Consider the following 25,936-nt stretch of genomic DNA (forward strand, 5'->3'; position numbering starts at 1 on the left):
TTACAAGTTACTTATCACTGAAAAGAACAGACGCATATAGGGTTTTAAATATAAATATTTGAAGAGCTTATAATGAAAACCAACTGTGCCCTATACATGTATCTGGATCCTTAAAAACAACAACTTTGTTTCTTTTAGGCTTTTTTCAGTTCCTAAATCTATACTCTATGTAAGAAACAAGATAAGGTTATTCTTTTTTTTTTAATGTTTATTTATTTTTGAGAGAGAGAGAGAAAGAGACAGACAGAGCATTAGTGGGGAGGAGCAGAGAGAGAGACACAGACACAGAATCCGAAGCAGGCTCCAGGCCCCAAGCTGTCAGCACAGAGCCTGATGTGAGGCTCAAACTCATGAGCCATGAGATCATGACCTGAGCCAAAGTTGGACGCTTAACAAACTGAGCCACCCAGGTGCCCCAAGCTTATACTTTCTAATTTTCAATGCTATCTATCTACTCTCTGCTATGCACAAGATTTAGCTCACACCACTGTCCCACCTCTTACAATCCCATCTTCCTAATATAGATGTATCATTAATTCTAATTCTTCTCTTGATCCCTTTGTAACTTGAGTATAATTCTATCTCAACTTGTCATCAACAGTGTCTCTTTGTAAAATGAGGATATCAAGCACTCTATCCTTCCACGTCTTCTTCCCTCTATTTCTCTTCTCTCTTTCACCTTCCAATTTGTCATTTCTACTTACACATTTTTTCAAAACTGCAAGTCTTCCATACTTTATTCACAGATCATAGAAGTTTGAAAAAAATTAACAGTGGCTACCATATTAAGACAATGTGACTACTACTCAAAGCGAGTAATAATGACATTTCCTGTCTTCTACAGTTTCTTGGTTTTGTTTTTCCCCTTCTGATGTCTCTAATTACCCTTTTTTTTTTTTTGACACCGTTGGCCTTTATCACAATCCAGATAGTACCCCAAAACTCTTATATAAAATCATGGTCTCTCTAAAGTCAAACTCCTTGTGCATTATATAGTATGGGAAAATAAAAAGATACAAGATAGAAAATTAATATCAAGTCTAAATATAGCAAAACACTACAAATGATTTACATGTAATAATAATTAGGGTATAAACAATGGCTTGTGAATACAAGCTATAATGAAAATTCTTACACCTGAAAATATTTTAGGATGAATGAAAAAATACAATATAGTAATACATGCAAAATTATTACAATAATGTAATTTATGTATCCCCCCCCCCAAACAAACCCAGACTAATCACCCAGTGGTTTCTGAAAAGACTTAAATACCACTTTCCACCTCAACCCCAATCTCCAGAATTGTTTTTACCACTTAAATCAAAAAGGCAGAGTAACAACTGGAAAATGGTTTAAATAATCAAACTCTGTTTCATTCATAATGTTAGTACGGATAAAGAAAAAAAACCCTTGATTAATTATGGTATAATGACGTCTAAGAAAATCAAAGGAGGTTCCGAATTTAATGGCTCCATGAATTGCTACCCATCATTTCAGAGAATAATTTTTTAGGATACTGAAAATCATGAATCTCAACAAGAAAAACCGCCAGGTTTTTTTTTTCACATCACACAGAGAATTAAGAGTATAGGATTCGTTTTCAAGTAAGCACGTCAATTTTCATCAACTCCATAACCATTTTAATTGTTCTAGAATATTCTATCATCTGGGAGTAGTAGAAAATTAAAAGGGGGGGGGAAGCATTTTAATACTATAATTTCATTAAGAAAAAGGAGCAGATTCTATTAACTCACTGGTAAAAAATTGCCATGAAAAAAGTCATAGCTAATACAACTGACGTTATTTTAAACCCTAATGACAAATGTTATCAATTTTATTAGATAATTGTCATTAAACATACTGTAAATACCTTTCGACTCCTTTCAGCAGCTTTTTCATCTGCAGAGATATGGGTACGGCACCTAGGTAAAGACAATATTTTCCAATGTCTTACTGAAATAGTAACCCAAGACCTATTTCACAGCTACACTAAACAAAACCATCCCAAATTGTTTAAAGTGTAACCAGCTTCTTTTTGCCAAGGCCCTATATATATGTGGCAATATAATTTAATTCAACAGTATGCTTTTCTCTCTCTGTGCCAAACAGTCCCTACAATTGCTAATTACTTTTTCAAACATAAAATATTTCATACATACAAAACTATATCAACAAAATACATAATGAACAACCAGGTAACTACCACCCAGCCTGAGGAATAAAACATCTCAAAAATACAGGAGATCTTATGTGCAGCCCACCCAATCACATTCCTTCCTCTCTTCTTTCTCATAGGTGAACACTCCCAAAAAGAGTTTTTACCATGCATAGCTTTGCAGTTTTACTACTAATATATACCTAAATAAAAAATATTATGTAGCACTTTAAACATTATACACTATAGTGTATCTTTCTTTTTTATTTGGGGCGGGGGGGGGGGGGTGGGATGCAGGGGAGAGGGGCAGAGAGAAAGGGAAAGAGAGAATCCTAAGCAGGCTCTGCCCTGTCAACACAGAGCCTGATGTAGGGCTCAAACTCACAAACCAAGAGATTATGACCTGAGCCAAAATCAAGAGTCAGATGCTTAACCAACTGAGCAACTAAGGCACCCCCCCCCAATATAGTGAATCTTTCTTCATTTGATTTCACTCAACATTACATCTAAGATATTGATACACACAGTTCTAGTTCAATCATTTTAACTGCTATACAGTATTCCAAAGTGTGAATTTTCAAAGTGTGAAATTTCTTTTTCAGAATTCTAATAGTTATTTAGGTTATTTCCAAATTTACTCAATGGCAAACAATACTGCAATGTACAGTCCCATGCATGTCCCTTTGTACATACGTGTGAACTTTTCCAGGGTATACATACCAAGGAGTGGAATTGCTGAGTGGAACAAGTGTGTGGAAGTCAACTTTAGTCATGTCACACTACTCTCCAAAGTGCACCAATTTACATTTCTACCTGCAGTATGTTCCCATCGCTCGACAACTAGACACAACAGTATTATCAGAAATCGCAATTACTTGCTAATCTTATGGATCTGAATTAATGAAGCCACTGTGATTTAACATGTATATCTCTAATTACTTGTGAGTTTGAACAAATTTGTATGTGTTTATTGGCTATCCGGGTTTCCTCTTCTGTGAACTGCCTGTAATATCCATTATGTACTTATCTACTCCATCAACTTTTTCTTAAGGACTTAAATAATTATTGCATGTCCTTGATACTAATCCTTTGTCAAACATGTACTGCAAATATTTTCCTTAGTCTGAATTTGTCTTTTCACTGTTTTCATGGTGTGCCGACAGAGAGAAAATTAGATGTTTACCAATCCGCTCTTTTACAGTGTGTGCTCTTTGTGTACTATTCTTTCTCTCCATTTACTGAATTCATTTTCAATGTCTTGCAATAACATTTTACAGAAGTTTTACAAAGGTTTTGTTAATACTCCCTAACAGGTTTTCTGTTACTATTATAAATGGCATCTTTTGGATAACATTTGTTTGTTGCTCATGTTCAGAAAATCAATTTTAGTATAATGAACTTCTCTTCAGCAATACTGCTAACTTTAAATCTAATTAAATTTTTACAAGACTTAAACTATTTCAATCTTAACCAGTAGGCAAATGAAGTAGCCTCCAAACAGCTCTGGAATGAAGAAAATTACTAGGCCTATTTCTCTATCCTTACACCTTCTCAGCACCACCAGACACAAAGAATTACTCTTTCTCAACTCAGGGCTAGTTTACATCATGAATGAGATAACAGGAAAAAAGCACAATGTCTGGCACACAATAAGAACTCCTATCTTCTTTTCCCTCGTTCTCTCAGACCCCACAATCCCCAATACAAAGCTTACTAATGGAATAAACTTTCCTGAGCAAGTCATCATACTGTATTTTGGTCTCATCATGTGAACAGGTAAAAATTTTCGTAACTGTATCTTACCTGTTCAACTAGTAAAGTAACCAAATTTAGAATTTAATTCCTATTCTTAAAAGATAAAGGAACTAACCTCTGTTGAGTAGTCCGCTAGTGTCAGTTACTCCAGCTGCATATATTATTCTTATAGAACACCTCAAATTGGGAGCATTTTCCTCATTTAATCAGTAAAACCTCTGATTCAGATTAACGACTTGCCCAAGCTTAAATAGCTACATACAAAACTAGTATTTTAATACCAACGTGTCAGGCTCCAAAAACACAGGTTATTCATATTCACACATGGTCTTGTAGCAATAACCAAGCCAAGTTAATTACCTCTGAATTCCAGCTCCCTCCTCATCTACTAGTCAGAAAAAAGCTAGAGGAACAAAGGAACCAGGTCAGTTACCCAGAGTTCCTAAACGGAACATTTAGTTTTGTTTATGGTCACAAAAACAGTAACAAAAACAAAAATCCAAAGAGAAATTAAGACTTACGGCTGTTTAAAAGTCTGCGTTTGGGCAGCTGTGGTCTTCATGTGAGCAACATTAATATCCTCAGAGAGCTCTTCCACAGTCTCTATGTCCACCTGCTCCTCATCATCCTCAATGTACTCTACACAGTTATTCTGAAATAAAGCATTCCAAAAGTCAATAAAATATTGGGAAGTAAGCACACCTAAACTTTTCAACTGAATGCTGCCCTTATAAAATCAACCAGGGCCCAACATTGACTTTATACCATGAATACAGGTGATGCTAAACTTGTTAATCGTAAGAAGGAATTAAGTTATGAAGACAACATATGTTAAAACTAACAACCAAGCACTGCATTAAAAAATCATAAATACATACTAGACAGACATTATTAGACTAGACTATATTGATGCTTCAGTGTTATTTCTAGCGGAAAAATTCAGAAATTTTACAGAAATATTAAAGCTTCATAAATCTTAAGATTAATGAGCAATAAAGTAAAATCTGGTGAATGGAAAAGGAGAAACGAGAAAAATTCAGGTTCTATTTTAAGAGTGCTTCAGGACTGGGGTGCCTGGATGGCTCAGTCATTTAAGCATCCAACTTCAGCTCAGATCACGATCTCACGGTTCATGAGTTCAAGCCCACATCAGACTCTGCACTGACAGCTCAGAGCCTGGAGCCTGCTTCAGATTCTGTCTCTCCCTCTTCTCTATGCCCCTCCTCTGCTCACGCTCGGTCTCACTCTCTCAAACATAAAAAAAAAAAAAGAGTGCCTCATGGCTAACCCCGTATCACCCACAAAGACAGACTCAATGCAGATATGAATAGAGAATGTAGCCCAGTCTTCTAAGCCTCTCAATCCCGCACAAGGATAGCTTTTGAAGAATTTCAGGTACTGAAAAACCCCAAGCTTGTCATACTTGATAATACAAAAAAAGAGTCAATCAGTAAGCATTTATTGAGCACCTATCATGGAAGCTTATTGTGTATTTTATGTAAACAGTAGAACATACGGATTTTGGGATCTACAGATATTTTTAAGTCCACCTTTAAAAGTAGTGTTTACTATGCCAGAAACTAAAGCAGGAATATGTTACCTATAATTGTAGTATACCTGAGAGACACAACTCAAAACGAAGCATCCCAATAACCTCATTAATTCTGTTTACACTTGATGGAAAAATTACTTACCCCCATGAATTATAGGTTCCATAAGCTGATAGACACTAAATGCAAGTCATCATTTATGTTTCCCAATTTAAGCACAATTTCAACAATGTATATTGAATTTAAACAATGCAAATAATATATATTAACTTTAGGAAGCTAAATCAACAGTGTCCTGACAGAATCTAAAGAGTTTGAATAATAATGTAGGTAAATGCCTTATATTTAAACTGAAGAATGTCTGCCTACTGCATGACTTTAACTGCAGGCTTTGTAAATAATATCCAGTAAACTTCACAATGGAAGACTGAAATTAAATAGACTACTCACTACTTTCCTTACACTATTCCAACATAATAATCACATGCACAAAGATATCATAACGTGCCACACAAGTGCAAAAATACAATGTAGAATTTCGATTTTAGAGATCATTTAATATAATGCCCTTACTTTGAAAAAGGTCACTGTACCTTGTATGTCAGATTCCCTATTAGGAAATCCAAGCAATGCCACCCTTGATTAAGACACAATAAAAGTTCTATTATAAGTCAGTTTTACTGATAGCAATAGTTTTCACTGGTTTTAAAGTTGGACTGCCTTTGGTCTGATGCTTACCCAGGCTGACTTACAATGGGAGAGTCTGCAAAAAGCAGAATTATAATTCTTAAACTCAATGAATTCAGATTCTTCAGCTACCTACAGGTACCTGTCCTCAAAAAAGATGAGGCTACAGATAGATAAGGCAAATGTATATACAATCATCTAATTGTAGAGCTAGATCCTCATTTTACAAATGAGACGACTGAGGTACAGAAAAAACCAACATAGGAACATTAGAATAGTTAAACATTTTAGAGTTTTAAAATAGGAGTCTTTTTGTTATATTTTATCTGCATTAAGGCAGTTAGGCATTAACAGAGAAAGACCAGATAATACAGAAGCTGAATCTCATGGAAGTGAGATTCTAAAACAACCAACTGCATGAAAATCACCACAGAGGGCCATATTATCTGCTCCTAAAGAGAGGGACACAGTTTAGATTTGAGGGCACCCTATAGGCAGCTGGCTATAATATCCTTATGTTTTACATCAAACCCCACTGTCAGGCATCAGCAAATCAAAGCTTGCCACCTCTTTTTGTAAATGAAAGTTTCATTGGAATACAGCCACACTGTTTCACTTAGTATTGTGTATGGCTGCTTTCATGCTGTAACAGCAACTGAGCAATTCCAACAGCAAGCCATCTAGCCTGCAAAGTCTAAAATGTTAACAATCCAGCCCTTTACAGAAAAAGTTTGTCCAACTCCTGCCCTGTATCATACTGCTTCTCACTTAGGTAGGATTACAACCTTAAATAGGAAGCCTACAAAAATGGCTTCAGAAAAATTTTGTGAAATTATAAAGGTCATATTACAAAGGAAGATGATGCAAATTCAGAATATAAATTCTAGAAACTAATTTTAGGAGATAATTTAAAAAGTAACTGAAGGCAGGGTTATATTAAAATATTGCATGGTATTTTTCATTTTTCTCCAAAAAGAAAAACATCTCTCTAAATGCAGGTAGGTAAGTTCTAAGGTCACCCATTCAGTTTTTTATATGTCTACCGGATAGGCTATAGTCACTTCACATGGAAAATGTAAAAAAAAACTGAGAAGAAATGAGAGTAGTAGTTTTAGAATTTCTTTTTTTTTAAACCTAACTTGAAAGGGACTCTCAAGCATCTATCCCCCAAAGGAATAAGCCAGCCTTCCCATACTAGTAGACAAGTCTCAAAGAACAATATAAGCTCAATAAATGTTACCTGACTGACACAGCCTAAAAACTATAAAGTCATTTAATCATAATCTAAACCTAGGCATCCATTTCAATGTATCAGGTCTTAGTGATCTTCTGGGAAAGCTACTGTCTCTAATAAATCATTTAAATTCTTGATGTTTCAGTCACAACAAAAATGGGCTCACCACCTTTTCTACATCATCAACCTCCTCACTCTGGTAGTCAGAAACAACATCCACAATCTCATCAATAGAATCATCGGTTTTCTCATTCTCCTCTTCCTCGTCCTCCTCTTCCAAATCCAAAACAGTCAAGTCGGCACTGCTTCGTCCACCATTCTTCTCTTGCTTTGGTTCTATCTGTTCTCCTGACAGCAGTAAGTGACCCTGAAAACGTCCTTCCCCTCTGCTCCCTTTTGTAGCTCTCCTTGGAACAATGGAGAAGGCTGTAGGACTAGAAATCCTACTCCAAGAATCACATTCAGTTTTTAAAACTCTGACATTTTCAGTAGTTCCACTTTTTCCAAGTAAATCAGAGATGCTTTGTTCTTGTTGAAACACATCTGAATTTTCCTGACAAGTCTTTATTTCTTTAATTAACTGCTCATCTGCCTCTTTCTTGCATTCTTGCTTAGTTCCAACACATTTCTGAGTCAAAGGGCCCTTCAGGTGTTTTCTCCACCTCTCCCTAATACTGTCCTTCTCCAGAGAGTCTCCACATCCCTTCTCCTTGGCCTCTGGCTGTGGAAAAGACTGCTGCTCCCCAACTTTGCTCCCTGATAATTCGAGCTTACTTTCTTCCTTAGAGATGACTGGAACTTCATTTGAGTTTTCCTCTGGATTTTCTAACCCTTTCTGCTGTTCCACTTTCACATCACCAAGCTTTTTAAGCTGTACATTACTTGCACTCTGGACTGTCACATTGCTGGCTTTTTTGGAAATGGTCTTAACTTCTAGAACAGTCCGTTTTTCTTTGGAACTCTTATGATTTCGAATCCCAAGCTCTTCATCTCCATCTTTATAGTCTTCACCTATGTGTGACCCAGTGATATAGGAGTGCTCAGAAGGTTTAACAGTTATAGGACCTTCTTCTGTAAGGGATTCTTCATCCAAATTATCACCCCCATCTCCTAAAGAATCACTCAGGATTTCTACTGAGGCAGCAGCTCCTGAGTTTTGCTTTATTATATTAGCTTCAGAATCTATAGTTTCTCCTTCTGACTGCAGGGTCTTCTTAGTTTCCTGCTCTCTTTTTAAAAAGCTTGTTTCATCTTTCTGGTCTGCACTCTGGGACTCTTTCTTCATCTGAAGAGAAGCAACATGTTGAAGAATGGAACTGGGAACAGGCTTTTGTCCAGGGAGCTGTAACAAAGCAAAACTACCAGACTGGAGAGGAATAAGACTGGCTGTACCAACCGGCTGCCCTCCTGAGCTATAGGTTATTTTGGTTTCAGAGCCTGTTTTACTTGCAAAGCTCTGTGGTTCAGGAGGGGAAATCCTCAGGGTCAATGTACCAGACTGAGACACAAAACTAGGTCCAGAAGAAAGCAATGATGGTGCCTGAGTGATAACATTCACTGCTGGAGAAGACCCAACAGCCTGAATTACAGGATTCATAACAGAGAAAGCAGAGGACGAAGCAGAAGATGGTGGAGTCTCTGAAGGTTTGGAAGGAGTGGGTAACCGGATTCCCATCACGGAACCTGGTAAAAGGGGAAGAAGAAAAAAAAAAAAACTTTTTTTAATTACCACTGCCCACATCAAGACTTACAAGTGCTTTTCTTTCCGGACAGGTTAACTCTGAGACTAAAAAATCTTAGTGAATTAACAAGTCATATGGCTAAATGATTCCACCAAAGAAAAATTCATTAGAAAGATCTCCAAATTTATACCTGGGTTCCGAAACATGACAGGCTGTAAGTTGGGTTGAGTATTAGAGCCTCGAAGTTGATGCAAAGGGAGGAGCTGAACAATCTGCCCATTAGGATGCCTGAATAGATTCATTCCACTTGGGCTCCTCACAGGTTGCAAGACCATCCGATGCCCCTGAAGTTGTGTGTTTGGGGCAGGTCTAAGAGTAGGAGAACCTTGCTGCACTGGAATCAGCAATAATCGAGGTCCAGTACGTTTCACTGTGTTAGGAGAGACCTGGGGAGTAGCCACTGGAATCTGAGGGGCATTTTCTGAAAAACAAGAAATGAAAACATCAGAATTTTCCTTTAATACATGTAGCAAAAAATTATTATGACATGGGATCTGACCACCCTACAAATAAATTCTAATATGAATTATATAGTTGGTGAAATCTTGCACCTCTATCATATATTAAATAATCTCATGGCTGAGAACAATTTATCTTAAAATCTAATTATCAACCAGACATTATAGGACCTTATATTCAAAATGGTAAAAAAAAAAAAAAAAAAAAAAAAAAAAAAGCAAGCAAGCATCAATTGTCACGAAGTGCATTTACAGAAATAATGTCTCTGGCCTAACGAAAAACACAGCAGGCCTCTAAATCTGGATTCCCATTAAAGTTAAACAGATCATTCAGATAAAATTCTCTTCTTTAACCTTAAAATTCAGGCTGTTAACACACTTACTGGACTTATGACTTCATTTCCTAGGTCATACTCAAGTAAGATAAAGTCAACGACTAAAAGTCATGAGGTATAAAAAAAAACTCCTTGGTTTTTAAAATTCACTGACAAATAACCAAAGTGTAAAGATATGTGTAAATTATTTTTCAAAAGGAAAAAAAAATACATACCCCCCCAAAATGGAATGAAATTAAGAGAGACATCAAAAAAGCAGGGATATAGAGCCTGGTTAGGAAGAGGCAAAGGAATAGTTTTAAAACAAACAGAAAAGGCAAAAATTTAATGCAGAAGATGTGAACTTAAAAAATGTTCAAACCATTGATAGTATCAAAAGATGCACTTTAATGTTTAGAAGAGATTATTTAGAAATACTCAAGACATGGAAAAAAATAGTAGGGATAATCTACAGACAGATTTTTGGCTATGGGGATAAAAAGGTAGGAATAACAGTAATAGTAAGCACAAATAAAACCAATTTTACATCACCAATGAAATCAGTTTAACTTATTTAACATTAATAAATACTTTCCTCAGTTCATCACTAATGAGAAAAATCAACAAACCAAACAAATCACCTTAACATGTGATATTCTATCAGATAGGCGCTCTGCCCACAAAACATATCAAACTTCTAAAAGAAAGTTACGCTCCAAACATTTACAGGACAAATTATACAGAAGATCCAGAACTACTCGTGAAAATGAAATAAAACGCAAAGACCAAACTGTTCATGGCGGAAAAAGTGTGCAATTTAAACAAAAAACATCTATCTCATGTGAAGTAAGAAGAATGTTAAAGCATTCTTAATTTCCTGACCATTTCTATTCAAGGTACTTTTTAGAAAGTGATTCAAATCCAAAGTACTCCAGCCCAGAGACTGAAAGCAGCCTTTAAAATACACGCACTAAATATGTGATTGTTTATTCAAATGCAGGTGAGGGTGAGAAGGGAAAAGAGAAAAAGAAGGGAAGTTAAATGAAAAAGTCACAGATGTCTAAGTGTCTGAGTTGGGATCCTTTTTATGAGCCCAGAACAAAATTACACACACTTAGAAGTAGCAGTTATCTGAGTCCACTCCATTTAAAAAAAGAGCAGATAAGAAAATTTGTTAAAATTAATTATTTCCTCAACTGGTAGTAGAGAAGGTATTTTTAGGTGGTATATGAATATAGAATAACACCATATCACATTGTGAGAAAGTAATTTTTCAATTTTAATCTGATAACATACAGAAGCAAACACCAGTCTTTGATATCACATCAGCATTTTCTAACTTTCTTCACTAACAGAGAGAGTGCAAGCCACATGTTAACAAATGGTAGCTAGCTAGAATGTAATTCTTTTTATTATTATTGTTTCCAGGGTATTTATAGAGTTAACCCTATGTTACCACAAGTAATGTTAGTTTCCAATTACAGAAAAATTGCTTTTAAAAATACACTTAAGTAAACAAAGGAGTTAATAGTAATAGTACAAATGAAAATCAGAGCAAAATACATGAATGTATATTCTGAGTGACTGAAATCTGAGAATGAACTACAAAAAGCTAAACTATAGTTTCATGACAGAATTAAAAAGATCAGAACCCATACTGTTTAGAAAATACGATAAAATGACAAGATATAAACCTTGAGATTCAGCAGGAAATTAAAACAACTCAATCAACAACAATCTCACTTCCGAAATTACCTATTAAGCTAACCGGTTTTTATATGTTTACATGTGGGGAGAAGGCAGAAGACAACAAATTTAATACTGTGATTCAATTAAACTTTGAAAAGACCTCCTTTCTATAAACTAATTCCAAAGTCACTTCATTTCTGAACTATCAACAGAAATTCGGACCATGTCAATAAAGGCAGTATTTAATAAGAAAAATATCAATAAGCAAGACAGATTTACTGCTGGCTATTTATTTCCCCTTAAATCTTATAAAGTCTCTCACTCTTTTACATAGTAATTCTCTTTGACTCCACTAAGAGAATCATTTATTTTAGCTGGTTGAATTAGGATTCAATTAGGAAATAATAATTACGAAAGTGTAGGATAGTCCTATTTCAAATTCACTTAGCCAACGTAAGAAAAATTTTAACTGAAAAGTTGATAAACATCTAGATTTCTAAACAAATAAATATGCCTTATTTCAATCTCAATCGGTTCATATATAATAATAAGTAGTAGAATAATATCAGTAGTATATGAGAGTTGGGATGATTCACAAATGACTTTTACTAAGCAAAAGGACCTAGAATTTTAATCTTAATCAAAGAGAAAAAGCCCTTAGCTTGGCTGAAGCATGGGAGAAGCTCTCTGATCTCGCTTTTTTAATTACAAAGAAGCACCACCCCCCGAAAAAGGAACACCTACATTAGGGTTACTCAAAAGATGTGCACTCCTAGCTCTCAACACACAGCAGTGCACCTCCTCCTGTGCCCAATCTGATGGCTGCTCTACTGGCTCAGAGCTCAATTTCCACATACATTATTTCAGTATCCTTCAGCCAACATTTCCATTACAATATTTTTTAGTATTTTTATTCTCCTGGGAAAATCTCCAACCCCAGTAAACCACATGTCAAGGCTGTTCAATTTATCTCCAAAATAAAGTTGGGGTGCCTGGGTGGCTCAGTCAGTTAAGAGTCAGACTCTGGATTTCAGCTCAGGTCATGATCTCACTGTTTGTGACATGGAGTCCTATGTCAGGCTCTGTGTAGACAGCATGGAGGATGCTTGGGATTCTCTCTCCCTGCCCCTCCCCAGCTCTTATCTCCCCCACCTCAAAATAAATAAACAAACATTTAAAAAAAAAAAAAAACCATAAAGTTAAATACAAAGCTGTATGGTAAACCAGCTAGTAACATCTAGGCCTTACCTGGTCTCTGGCTCACTGGTGGACTCCCATCAATTCCCGAGAGTATAATGGGAACAGAGCCCAGAGATGAAGTTGGTGTGGTCACCATGGAGGAAGATGCAGCTGTGGTCACCACGACTATGGAGGTGGAGGCAGTGGAAGCAACAGGAAGAGTTATAGTTGGAGGAGATGCTACCAAAGACTTAGGAAAAGCAACTGAAGCCACAGGGGTAGTTATCCCAGTCGTTTTGATAAGGTTCACAGTGGCTGTAGACTGGGTAGGTGTTACAGGGGTGCTGGCATTAGTTTCAGAAACCTCAACAACCCCTGCAGTGGTGGCACCAGAAGAATAAGTAGTTTCTTTAGTTCCCACGTCAGAAATAGCAGTCATAGGTGTCACAGCAGTAACATTCTCTAAAAATACTTGAGGGGTGGTAGTAGTGACAGCAGCAGTCACAGGGCTGCACACCTGAACTGGCTCAGAAGAAACCACAGGTGTGACGACCATTACTGGAGAAGGTCTGATACTGAACTTCTGTGGCCCTGTTAGGGGTTGGGGTGTGCTAACTCCAGGTATCTTCTGCTGCAGGGCTCCAACTTTACTCATCACAAACTGTGTGAACACACCACCAGGAGAGGGTCGAGCCGCTGCAAATAAAAATTTGCAGGTCAAAAATCTTCAGTTCTCATACTTTATCCTCTTAGTGATTGTGTTTATCAACATTTATTGTGCACCACTGGGTCAATTTCTTACAGGTACTACCTATCTGCAATATACGTGCCAATTTCCACCCACAAAAATCAAACACTTCCCTCAACCCAAACCAAATCTTTATAATACTAAGAAAGGGATTAAAATTGTGTGTTCCTGCTAAAATTCTTTTGGCTATGCAATAAAGCCGAACTGCCAGGACACTAAAAAGATAATGTACAGCTCACAACTTCACCATCTAAAACAGTGAAGAAAGTTAAGATTTTCTGCCCTAACTCTAATTTTAAAACAGGTTTCCACCACTTCCTCCTGTCCTAGCACCTCCACCTCTTTATTATTGCTATCCTCTTATTAGACAGTTACAGTTTACACATTTCTAAAATGTATACAGACAGTTTCAAAAGAGGGCAAGATAGGACTGAAAATCACCAGTAAAAGCTATTTTTTTTAAAAGGTAAAATGGGTTCTTTTTAAGGCATACAATGCTTGTCCTCCATCTTCACACAACTCCAGCATTCAGCCAGAGATTTCAATTTCCCGTCAGAGGAATAAGAATACAGAACGGAAGCTTTTACTTAATAATCCTAAATAGAATTGAAACAACAAAAAGAAGAATTCAATAAACTGACTATATACACTCTAAATACTGAAAACACAAATGCTTTCAAGAAGGTAATTTATTAACAGATTCTAGCACTGAAATGTTAAACAAAAGAGGTTTTCATTCATTGAACAGGGATGAATACATTAAAGCAACACTTCCAAGCTTCTGTTTTACAAGAACCTTTTATTCTAAGCCTATACCACTAACTCAACCCACTTTGATTTGCTAGCCCCCTGGTTTCGTAAGTTCAAGGAACATACATATGATTGGTTACAAAAGTACCAGTGCCCATAAAAGAAACACTGAATTAAGTAGTAAGAATATGTTTTGCTTTTTTAAAAACAAAATTAAAAATCTAAGTCTTTTCTATATTTATACAACCAGTCTAAAACTTGGGAAATAATTTTAACCACAATTCAATTTATCTAGTATCATAGGTCATCAGGGAAGTTACCAAAAAGAAAAAAAATTCAGGCAAGACAGACATCAAGAATAAGAATAGTGCCAAATTCTACATTTCTCTCATTTTCACAAACTCCATACCTGTATCCACTGGTCAAGCACCAAGTCATAAGCCTTTCTAAAACATACATACAGTCCAACTTACCAATTGGTCTTTTTGCCGGGACAAATGCCTTCAGATTCTTCCCAGGGCGATTTGTTGTAGCGCCGGAGGAGGATGCCGTTTTGCAATTGGATGTTGAAGGCAACAGGGTACGTGGTTTCCTGGATGCAGCCACCTTGGCATTGGATGCTACCTTGGAGATGACAGTACTGAGGGTTGAGAGGTCCAGGACTGAGGGTCGCAACCTGCCTGTGATATAAGCAGCTAGCCTATTGGCTGGATGCAATGCCCCCATCTGTCCCAATAGCAACTTAGCCTGCGGGTAACTCTTACCATTAACCTGAAACAAGTGGCAAAGAGAAATTCTGTAAAGATAAAATTCTCTTGCTAACTTATCTCCCTTGACAGGGGTTTCATTTTTACAAGGTTTTAAAAGTCTATTATTCAGATGTAAAAGGAAAAAGAAATGGACTTTTTCCACTTGTCATATAATCTGAGTTATTAGAAGGTGAAAAAAAAAAGCTGCCATCTGATATTCTGAACTAATCTCATCTTCATTTTGGGTAGTTTGGAAACAGAATCTTAAAAACTCATCATATCTGCTCTTACATATGCGAGAGATACAATTAAATCTAATGAATCATCCAACTGTTTTACTTAATAAGCAATTCTGGCTAAACTATTAACAATCAGCAAAAATTAAGTAACTGTGTTTCACAGAATCTCTCTGAAAAAACCAGGGAGGCATAATGAAGCCCTCTCACGAGGGTCCTTTCAAGCATCCTTCATATTTGCAAAATAAACAGTGACTCTACTTTTAAGTTATAAGAAAACCATCGTTATAATACCTAAGCCACAAGGTCCCCTCAGTTTTCAAACTCAACTTTGAAGATATTGTCATCTCTTGAACAAAACTTGAGCTCAAGATACATGCTAGGAGAAACTCACTTATAACTTTAAAAACAATCACTGAACCATCAGAAGAAAGTTATCAATAACTGAAACAAAGATTTTTCATTTCCATGGAGCGACTGGGTGGCTCAGTCAGTTAAGCATCTGACTTCAGCTCAGGTCATGATCTCACAGTTCATGAGTTCGAGCCCCGTGTCGGGCTCTGTGCTGACAGCTCAGAGCCTGGAGCCTGCTTTGGATTCTGTGTCTCGCTCTCTCTCTCTCTCTCTGTCTTTTTCTCTCTTCAAAATATAAACAAACATTTAAAAAATTAAAAGAAAAAAAGATTTTTCTCTACTGCCTGAGTTGATATTGCCCATCTGGGGCAGCAAGATTGTTTTAAAAAATAAAGAACATAAACTTCCCAAGTTTCTTACCCATGTTCTCAAAGTCCTAGACTAGAGAAGACATCCTCTTCTGTCCTTCCTTCCCATCATTTAAAAGGGAGAGAGGGTGAAGTGTGGTGGAGAAACTCCTAGTCTCTAAATTAATAGGAAATCAGCACAGCGAATAGCTAAAACAAGCCACTCTCTCCTCAAAGACACAAAATAGTTTCTTCACTATGTACATGAAACTGTGATTATTTCCATACAGATTAGGAACACCTCTGCCTTGAGTCTGACAGAAAGAAGGTGATCTTTCCAGACTAAAGGAAACTTTACTATCATTTTTCAGGGTTTCTAGAGGTCTAGGGCAGATACCCCTATTTGCTCCTTTGGGACTTGCTCTGAAGACTATTCAACAGCTTTCCCAAAGTCTCCATTACAGTGACCTGCTTATGAAAGTTCACATTTTATGATGGCTGTCTGAGTCCTAGACAGGAGAGGAGAACACAAATTTCTATACCTTTATTTCAGTGGGTCAAGTCTCACTAGAAATGAGCTCAGGGAAGTCTCTGTTCTCAAAATTATCAATGAATAAATAAACAAAGAAGAAAACACTGTTCTTATTATTAGGAGTTTAAGAAAGACCAACAGAAGCAGTTATGTAGCACCATCAAGAATAAACTGCAATAAAAGGTTTTTAATTAAGTCTATCAGTCATATTATTAACGAAATAGTCCTTAGCCCAGGGAAGTGGTCAAGCTAGTAAAGTCAAGTAACCTTATCAGCAAGAATGTCATATACATTTGCTACTCTGATATAAAAGTGCATTTAATGTTACTGAGCAAGGAGAAAACCTTTTTACTATAATTACATTTTAATTCAAAACCTCTCTTTGCAAAGATTTTCTAGATGCCAGTGTACTTTTACTAACATAACCTGCCTGAATTACTAAACAGCAAAGACCTATTTATATTACACAGTGATTAGCAAAAATCCTATGGACCAAATAAAGGGGAAAAAAGTAAACTGTGGCTCAATTTTTTTTTTAATTTTATACATTTGAGTGACACTCTACAAAATTAAAATCTTCTCCAAGTTTCTGAACATATACTGCTACTAAATACCAATTTCACCTTGTTTTGTTTTGAAAGCTATGTGCTAATAATAACAAAAAACTAGACTGAACCCCTTACTATCCTTGCTTAGTTGTCAAAGTATCACTAGATCCCAAGGAATAAAGTTGTAAGAGTAGGAACTTTCTAAGACTAGACCTAAAATCACAAGCTAAAACAGGGCTCTACATTTCTATTTGTAAATGTGCCAAAAATTCACTCTAGGTATGCATCTAAACTAGGCCTATTACAAAAAGAGAAGATTTTGTCACCCAGTTCCCAGGAAATGTAAAGGTAAATGATATAAAGCCCACTAAGGGCTCTGAAAAATCAAGATGTTACCTAAGTAAAAAAATGTGCTACATCCAGATTAAAGATAATTCTCACCTGGATAAGCCCAGATGTGCTTGAACTGGGTTTACGCTTATAGGCCACAAGCTTCCCTGCAGGAGAGAGCCCTGCATAAAAAGGCAGACCTTTGCCTCCATGTAATCTCTCCCTTACTGAATCCAGGGCATCTGTCTGCACAGGAGAGATATCATCCATTTTCCCAGGGGATAATGGACCATCAGGAGTCTCTGATCCAGATTTCTCAGCCACATCATCTTGGTCTTGACATGATGGCATAGAGATTTTCACACGAGAAGAATAAACAGGAGGGTTCTTCTCACCCCGGCTCTTTCGCTGAGAAGCCAACTCAATGATGAAGCTGCCCACCTTAAGTGATTGTGGCATGTTGCTATTGATGTGCTGGGATAAGATGCTCAAAATCTTGTTCCGATCCTCCTCCCAGTTGCAGTCAGAGATGATTTCTATCAGTTTAGTGGGACCACCTGGTGACCTCTGATGCACATAGGAGGTAGAGGACTCTCCTTCATTGCAGGAAGACTTCCAGCTTCTTTCTGATAAAGAATTGAAAGATACTTCTGCATCACAGAATTTTGTACTGAACTTCGAAAAATTCTTATTTTCCCTGAGTTCTCAGAAAAGTGCCAAGGGCATAGAAATTGAATAAGTTGCCCAGTGTCTGAATCCCACGTACTTTCAGTGGTAATTTAACACTCACAAATTTGGGACTTTTCCAAGAAGAAGAAGTATTTTAGAGAATCAGACTATGATAAGATACTCTGCTGTCTGGGGTCTCCAACAATTTTTTTTTTTTCAACGTTTATTTATTTTGGGGACAGAGAGAGACAGAGCATGAACGGGGGAGGGGCAGAGAGAGAGGGAGACACAGAATCCGAAACAGGCTCCAGGCTCTGAGCCATCAGCCCAGAGCCCGACGCGGGGCTCGAACTCACGGACCGCGAGATCGTGACCTGGCTGAAGTCGGACGCTTAACCGACTGCGCCACCCAGGCGCCCCACCAACAGTTTTTTTTTTTAAGTTTACTTTGAAAGAGAGAGCTAGCGAGAAAGAGTGAGTGCACGCATGCCCAAGCGGGCAAGGGGCAGACAGAGAGAGGGAGAGAGAATCCCAAGCAGGTTCCGCACCACCAGTGCAGAGCCCTATGCAGGGCTTGAACCCACAAACCGTGAGACCATGACCTGAGCTGAAGTCAGACACTTAACCAAGTGAGCCACCCAGGGACCCCTGCGGTCTCCAAAAAAAAAAAAAAAAGGGAGTCCCACCTTGAGGCTGTTCTGAAAGCTGTGACTTTTTTTTTTTTTTAAGTTTATGTCTTTATTTTGAGAGAAACTGAGCATAAGCAGGGAAAGGGGCAGAGAGAGAGAGGGAGAATCCCAAGCAGGCTCTGCACTGACAAACACAGAGTTCAAACTCACTGCGCAGACCCTGACACAGGGTTCAACTCCTAAAACTGTGAGATCATGACCTGAGACAAAACCAAGAGTCAGAAGCTTAACCAACTGAGCCTCCCAGGTGCTCAAAATGCCATGACTATTATGTAAGAAAGTGTTATCTTGCAAACAAAGCATGACCCATAACCAAGGTTAAGAATATTTATAGTTTACTGTTCTGCTATCCATATAGCAAAGCAAAGATACTTGCAAGATGTTTTATAACATGTGATGGGTAGAGTCAACCCTAAAGAACAGCGTAAGAGAGAATATTGTAGTTTAAAAAAAAAAAAAAGTGTGGTCTACCTATAGTTTCTACTGCAAATACTTCTGAATTACTTCTGTGCCTCTTAGATATGATTGCACCATTTCTACATTGTATGCAGATAATTCAGGTACTTATATTCGTAGCAACATGTTAACTGGATGTCTGTTTTACTAGACATCTAGATTTCTACAGCATGAGCCTCCCAACCAATGTGCTCATTACAAGTATGTCAGGATATAGATCCCCTCAGACTTCAAGGTGGTTGTGTTCTCAAGCAGGTTCTCTCCACCCCAGCAGTCTTTTCCACATATCTCAATATGGCATAAAAACATTATCATTTTGTATATCAAGCCATTTAAAAAAAATCGTTGGGAAGTACTGCTGCTAGTGTCTGAAGTGTTAAGAAGCAAAACTAAAAACAAGTAGGTAATGCCACAGCCACTACCTCCCATTACAGTAATTCTAGCCTTTGGTAGATAAATCAGTAATATTCCCTCCTTTCTCCCACTGTAGCAGCTACTGAGAGCCTGAGGGAAATTTTCAATAATGATGCCAATGTTGCTGAGGCTTGGAAAGAGGTTTAAAAAACCTCATCTTAAATGTCTCTTGCAACAACCCACCATATCAACATGAATGATTTTTCTTAGGAGTGATAAACAGACCAAACAATAGGAAAACACTTATCTATTTTTAAAAAAAAAAAGGGGTAGGTAAAAATATTCTGGATTGGTACTTCTGGTATATGCCCCCCCCCCCCACAATTACTCTAAAATGAGACTTAATTTTCATACAGACCTTGCGATTTATCAGAATCATCCTCTAGGTCACAGGTGACTGGTTTCAAGGGCTGCTGTTCAGAATCAGGCTCCTAAAGAAAGGAATAACACAAATACTTCAACACATAATTTTATCAATAGAGACAAGAACATAAACATTAAATCTCTCAAAGAAGCCTGAAACAGCGAAAGATTTTAAGTGGCAACAGCTTCACATCTATATATACAGCTGCATTACTATCAATATTATACAACCCTCAGCAAAAACAAGTATTGCTCTCTAATGTCCTGTGACAGTGACTGAGTCATCAAATTTACACCACACTTTATAGTGTATTGCAGTAAAGAAGGAAAACTATTTAATGTTTAATGTAACAAGTTTCAGTTATTTAGAAAACTCACTAATGCAGAAAGATATAAATCCAGGTAATTACAGATAAATAATTTAATAAAAAACAAATGTTTGAACTTTTAAAAATTACTTCAGCATCAGAAAGACTAGTACTTTAAATAACTTTAAGGGACTATTCTCTAGAACAGATACACAGAGAAACAAATTGATAAGCACATCATGTAAGACTTCTCTGCCCTCCAAGAATTATTCTAAATTATTCTGATAGCAAGGTAAATTCTAATACCAGCAACAGGGTAACGGAACTTAAAAAGACAAATTATGCAGTAAGTAATTCACCTTTACACTACAGTTCTCGGGACTAGACTGACATGAGCCCTGTTGCTGTAATGATGGGGATGGTGATGGTGACGGTTGTCTCTGTTCCTCTTTTTTCCGTTCGTATACTCGAACACGAGCACAAGTCATCATACTTTCAAAGTACAAGTAGACTGGATCCTTGTCCTCTTCCCGAATCTGTAAATTCCATACAACAAAACATTCCATATGTTGGAGGAAAAAAATATGCTAGACTCCAAAAGGAAAAGGATGTTTTAAACTTTCTGTTACAACATTTGAAATTTTTAAATGCAAATTTTAAGAAGTACAGTTATTATGGGCTGTATCTTGGAAAGTCAGAAAGGATTTGATTCTTTATCAAGAAATGTGACATTCCATTAGAGTAGCACTTCTCCAATTATCTGCAATGAAGGATTATTTCTTAATTACCAGTCCAACACAGACTGATCCTTTTGTAAAATAAGTTTCTAGAAAAACAAAAGATACGCAAAATACAAGCCCAAGTTGTTTAGTATTAGATTTAATTTAATACACATAAAATTACTCTATCAAGTTGCTGTTAAGTTTCTAAATATTTACTCTCATTTTCTAGACGTATTTCATCACACTCATAACAAATAGTTTTGGATCAGCACTGAGACCAGCACAGAAACCACTGAATAGCATTGTACTAAAGCATCTTTCGTCAATTTAATGGACTGGGAAGACTGAAACGGATTTAATAATCACAAATGCTTAAGCTCTTAACAGAACCATCAGCTCTTTGACCTATCAATCTTCATAGTCCTATGCCAACAATTATTTTAAATCTTGAACTTTACTGTTACCTGTATATTAAAAAAATAGCCTTAAAAAGATGAGTTATTTCTTAAAACTTTTCTTAATGCTTTCCCACTAACAATATGTAGTATATCTGAATTAATTATTCTACACTATTGGAATAAGAAGTTTCTTCAGAAGGCTTTTTTTCTCCCTCTCCCTTAAAAATTTGCTGGTCATGTTTAAAAACAAAACAAAACAAACAAAAAACCCACAACTTTTTATGATATTCTTGAAGAGAGATTTGGCTATCCTTAAGAATTACTACCATTCACTCTACTTTTATGACATCTCTGTGCCAGCAATTAGGCTGATTAAATCAGAAAGACGGATGGCTCACAGACATATTACTTGAAAGCAAAATGATTCACAGAATATAAACCAAAAATATGGTTGAAATCCATTATCTTTACAAACAATTTTTGTAGCTTGCAATAAAAGATGAAACTCTGGGCTTACCACAGGATTGGGTTTGGGAGTATATGCCCGTGCAGGTTTAATTCCAGTGAGCAGTTTGCCCTTCACAGTAGTAGGTAAAACTTCTGGCTGAGGCAACAACAACGGCTTCATCGGCTCAATGACAGAAGGTGTTGGGATATAAACTGGCTCTGGATCGACTTCACCTTCTACTTTCACCCATAACGGGTAATGTCGAACAGGCTGTTCAGGCTCTGTTTCACATATAGCTTAACAAAAAGAAGAATGAGATTTCAGGTGCCTTTGGCAACAGAAGTTCACAGGCACCGCCAAAACAAAATGTGCTACCTCACAGAAAGCAGTAACTCATGAAAACAACCTAACAGATGCCCCCTAAAAAAATCTTTAGTTGCCATCATACACCTTAATTTATTCATCTATTAACCAAATATTTGTTGAATACCTATTTTAAGTCAGATACTGTTTTAGGCACTAGAGTGAACATAGGTAGCTATGAGGAAAACAAAGTTCTTGCCCTCACAGAGTGTGCAATCCAGTAGGAGAAAACAAATTTAACATTTAATATCAAGTAATGGTAAGCACCACACCAAAAAATATAGCAGGGTAAGGAATGAAGAGTTAACAGATGCTATTAGATTTAGCATGATCAGAAAAGGCCTTCTGTTATCCTGGAAAAATCATTCTATACTACACTCTTTAATTTTATAAATAAAACAAATATTTATTGAACCTTACTCCGCACCTATTCTAAACACTTAATTATGTTTTAGCTCACTTAATTGTCACAATAGCCCCAGAGACATTATTATTCCCATTTTGCCAAAGCTGAGGTTCAGGAGTCCAACAACAAGAGGCAGAACCAGGATCAAACCCAGTCAATCTGGCTCCAGAGACACAGCTTGTTACTGTGCCCTCTGGTAACAACATGTATTCAAAAGACAGCCTGATCTCAGCAAAGAAGCAAAAATTGATCAATGGAAAAGCAATGAAACCAGAGATGAAATCATACTGTCAAGAAGGTCTACACAAAGTAAAACATGTATCATTACTTAATCAAATTAAATGGAGGATCTAGGTTAAGAGGCAACCAGCTTTTATTCTCTAAGCAAACTTCCCATTCCCAAAGATAGCAGTAGAGAAACCAAAATTGTATTTTGCATTTTAATGGTCGGTCCTCAGAGAGAATGTAGCTGGTTCCAAACCTAAAATCCAAAATCTTTGCCTGCAGTAACAAAATGTGACTGAGTAGCATTCACATTTAATTCAAATACTTAGCTCAGGGCGGCTGGGTGCCTTAGTCGGTTCAACAGTTAAACGTCCGACTTTGGCTCAGGTTATGATCTCATGTTTTAGGAGTTCAAGCCCCATATCAGGCTGAGTGCTGACAGCTCAGAGCCTGGAGCATGCTTCAGATTTTGTCTTCCTCTCTCTCTGCCCCTCTCCCGCTCAAAAATAAACATTAAAAAAAAAATTTAAATCAAGTATTTAGCTCAATTTATCTTTCATAATAAAGCAGAAATCGAAATTGCAACCTGATTTCATAAAGTATATTTGTTGTGAATATTAAGACTCCCCTAAAAAACAACTATCTAAAGGGTTCCTAAGGCTAACATCATTGAGAGCATAACCACAAAATGTTGAGTATGTAGAGATTAAAACAGAATAAAATCTTCAGAGCTAGAAAGTGATTGACCCAATTATTTAGCTAGTTATAGCTGTTTCTGTGTAGGTAGATAAGGTCAGGGATCCCGGAGGAAAAAAGAACAGACATGGCTTTCTTAACATAAGTCATTTTAGGGCCCCACCCATTTTTGTGATCTATGCCATATCAGCATTACTTGTCCATGCACACTTCTGGCAGAATTTCCTAGGGGTTGGAATTACAAAGAAACGCAAAAACCTCATAGTTAAGGATTTTAAGGGAACAAAGTGAATGCAAAAGCTGGTCTCTACCAGACCAGGAAACAGCTGGACTGTATCAATGGTAAAATTCTCAGTGCTGTTTCAAAAGTAAACATTGACCTATAGCACATTCTTGAGTTGTTTTTGCAGGATTTAAACCCCTTTGAGCACTCTGAAAGCGGACTAACTGGAGCAGAGAATTGATGATGCCAACCCTTGCTGACCCTCATGGCTTCAATCAACTAGGACCTGGATTCTGTCCATGAAGGATGACTTTTACCCCAATTCTATACAGAACTCTCCTTTGTCAAGCCCCATCCACAAATATGCATGTGCCCTTAGCTTAAAACTTACCCAATTTTGTTGTTTGAGTGGACACTACTTTAGGAAACATACTCTTGCTGCTCTCCTTACCTGTTACAAGTAAAACCTTTTCTTTCCCCGTTCTTTGGCCTGGTTGTGTCTTTTGGGTGGACAACCAACAAGAGGCAAACCCAGTTTCAGGTAACATCTATTATCCAACTATTATAACCTCATTCATTTATCACATAATTCACAAAGGCTTCTAACACCCAAGTATTCATGTATTTCAATGTCTACTATGTATCAGATTTTGCAGGTACGATAATGAACAAAAATGACAAAAATCCTGGGCTTCATGGAGCTTACATTTAAGTTGGGGGAAGACAGCGAGACAGGCAATAAACAAGATTAATAAGGAAAATATGCTGGGTTGTGGTAAGTGCTTATGGGGGGGGGGAAGCAGACAGGAAATAAGTGGTAATGTATAGTGATTATTATTGTAGGACTATGTATTTTGAGGGAGGAGTGTTGCACTTTTCAAAAGGGTAACCAGGGATGCCTTCACAATGGAAACGGGTATTTACAAAGGCTATACCACTAATTTGATAACAACTTTAGTGTTGCTAATTATTTCATACACATATTAATTCTATTATAAAAATAAAAGTGCCTTCAGGGCAAACACTATAGACTTTGACAGCTTTCAATCTCTTTAAGGATTTTTAAAGCCTCTGTAAGTAAGGATTATACTAAGGTTCCATTTCAACTTTTTCTTTTGAAAATGGCTACAAAATAGGTAGCACAGTAGTTCAGAAGAAACTTCTTAAAATATTTTAAGATATCTTAATTCCTCATGGAAATCAAAGACAACTCTAAAATTTGAAGTGCAGACAAAGGGGAAAATGGTGTGCTTATTGTAAACAAGAGAATTCATAAAAGGAGCTGATTGGGAAGGGTAAAGTTCAGTTCTGTTCAGAACATGAAAGACTGAAGTGCAAGCAACATCATCAAATAGGGCACACAATAAAAATCAGAAATGCTGGGGTACCTGGTTGGCTCAGTCCCAAGAGCATGTGAGTTTGATCTCTGGGTAGTGAGTTTGTGCCTCACATTGGGTGTAGAGATTCCTTACATGAATAAATAAAAACTTTAAAAAATCAGAACTGTCAATGGCAGAGACTACATCTGACGTCATGAAAATGGACAGACTCCCCACAAAGAACAAATCAATTCCTCATACTTCATCAGCCCACTGTCCACTTGCTTCCTTTACACAGCTTGGAATCCAAGATAACAGTACTTCTCCACTCCCCTTCACAATATACTAGTGATCCTCCTACCCTTCACCTGAAACTCAGGAGAAAAGGAGCTACCAAAGGCAGAATTAAGGGGAGAACCAGAATGGCATATATCCAGAGCCAAGAACAGAAACCTGTTATCAAGAAAAGTGGTATCGTATCCCCTAATTTCTATTCAAATACCTCCTAATGTTACCTCACCAAGGTCTCCTAGCATTATCACTGTCTTCCAGGTTCTCAATAAGCCTTTCTTCATGACACTTAAAACATTATGGCACAATTGTTACTGTGGCACTTATAATTACAGTAAATATGTATCTATATATTTACCACATACCTGTTTTGTCAAACTGACAGTAACTTCTTAGACATGGGACTTCATTTTAATTGTATCTTACCTCCTGTCACTCTTAGCAGGGACCATAGCAGTTGCACCATAAATGAACAGTTTTAGATACAGAAGTCCTAGAAAACTGCTATGCTAGTAATCAGCATATTATATTCCTCTCCCTCCATTTTTGTATGTGTTTTAAACCTTTTTATTGTGAAATGTAATAC

At 37.0% G+C, this 25,936-nt stretch overlaps 1 protein-coding gene across 14 annotated transcripts in view; it reads right to left on the bottom strand.

Annotated features, from left to right (window-relative positions):
• Nucleotides 1-25,936, bottom strand: part of MGA (MAX dimerization protein MGA) — a 170,929-nt gene that overhangs the window by 9,552 nt on the left and 135,441 nt on the right. For 6 of the 14 annotated variants that reach the window (XM_045059502.1, XM_045059501.1, XM_045059504.1 and 3 more), the window contains exons 10-19: nucleotides 21,897-22,123; nucleotides 20,619-20,795; nucleotides 19,947-20,019; nucleotides 17,472-17,986; nucleotides 14,738-15,035; nucleotides 12,836-13,462; nucleotides 9,257-9,547; nucleotides 7,551-9,067; nucleotides 4,435-4,565; nucleotides 1,874-1,925 (exon numbers count right to left, since the gene is read on the bottom strand). In XM_045059502.1, the coding sequence (XP_044915437.1) occupies nucleotides 1,874-1,925; nucleotides 4,435-4,565; nucleotides 7,551-9,067; nucleotides 9,257-9,547; nucleotides 12,836-13,462; nucleotides 14,738-15,035; nucleotides 17,472-17,986; nucleotides 19,947-20,019; nucleotides 20,619-20,795; nucleotides 21,897-22,123 (3,908 nt within the window). The remainder of the gene's footprint in view (nucleotides 1-1,873; nucleotides 1,926-4,434; nucleotides 4,566-7,550; nucleotides 9,068-9,256; nucleotides 9,548-12,835; nucleotides 13,463-14,737; nucleotides 15,036-17,471; nucleotides 17,987-19,946; nucleotides 20,020-20,618; nucleotides 20,796-21,896; nucleotides 22,124-25,936) is intronic. The other 8 variants (XM_045059508.1, XM_045059507.1, XM_019832641.3 and 5 more) reach the window with 8 other exon arrangements.

Source organism: Felis catus, chromosome B3 (genome assembly GCF_018350175.1).
Source record: "Felis catus isolate Fca126 chromosome B3, F.catus_Fca126_mat1.0, whole genome shotgun sequence".
Taxonomy (NCBI): domain Eukaryota; kingdom Metazoa; phylum Chordata; class Mammalia; order Carnivora; family Felidae; genus Felis; species Felis catus.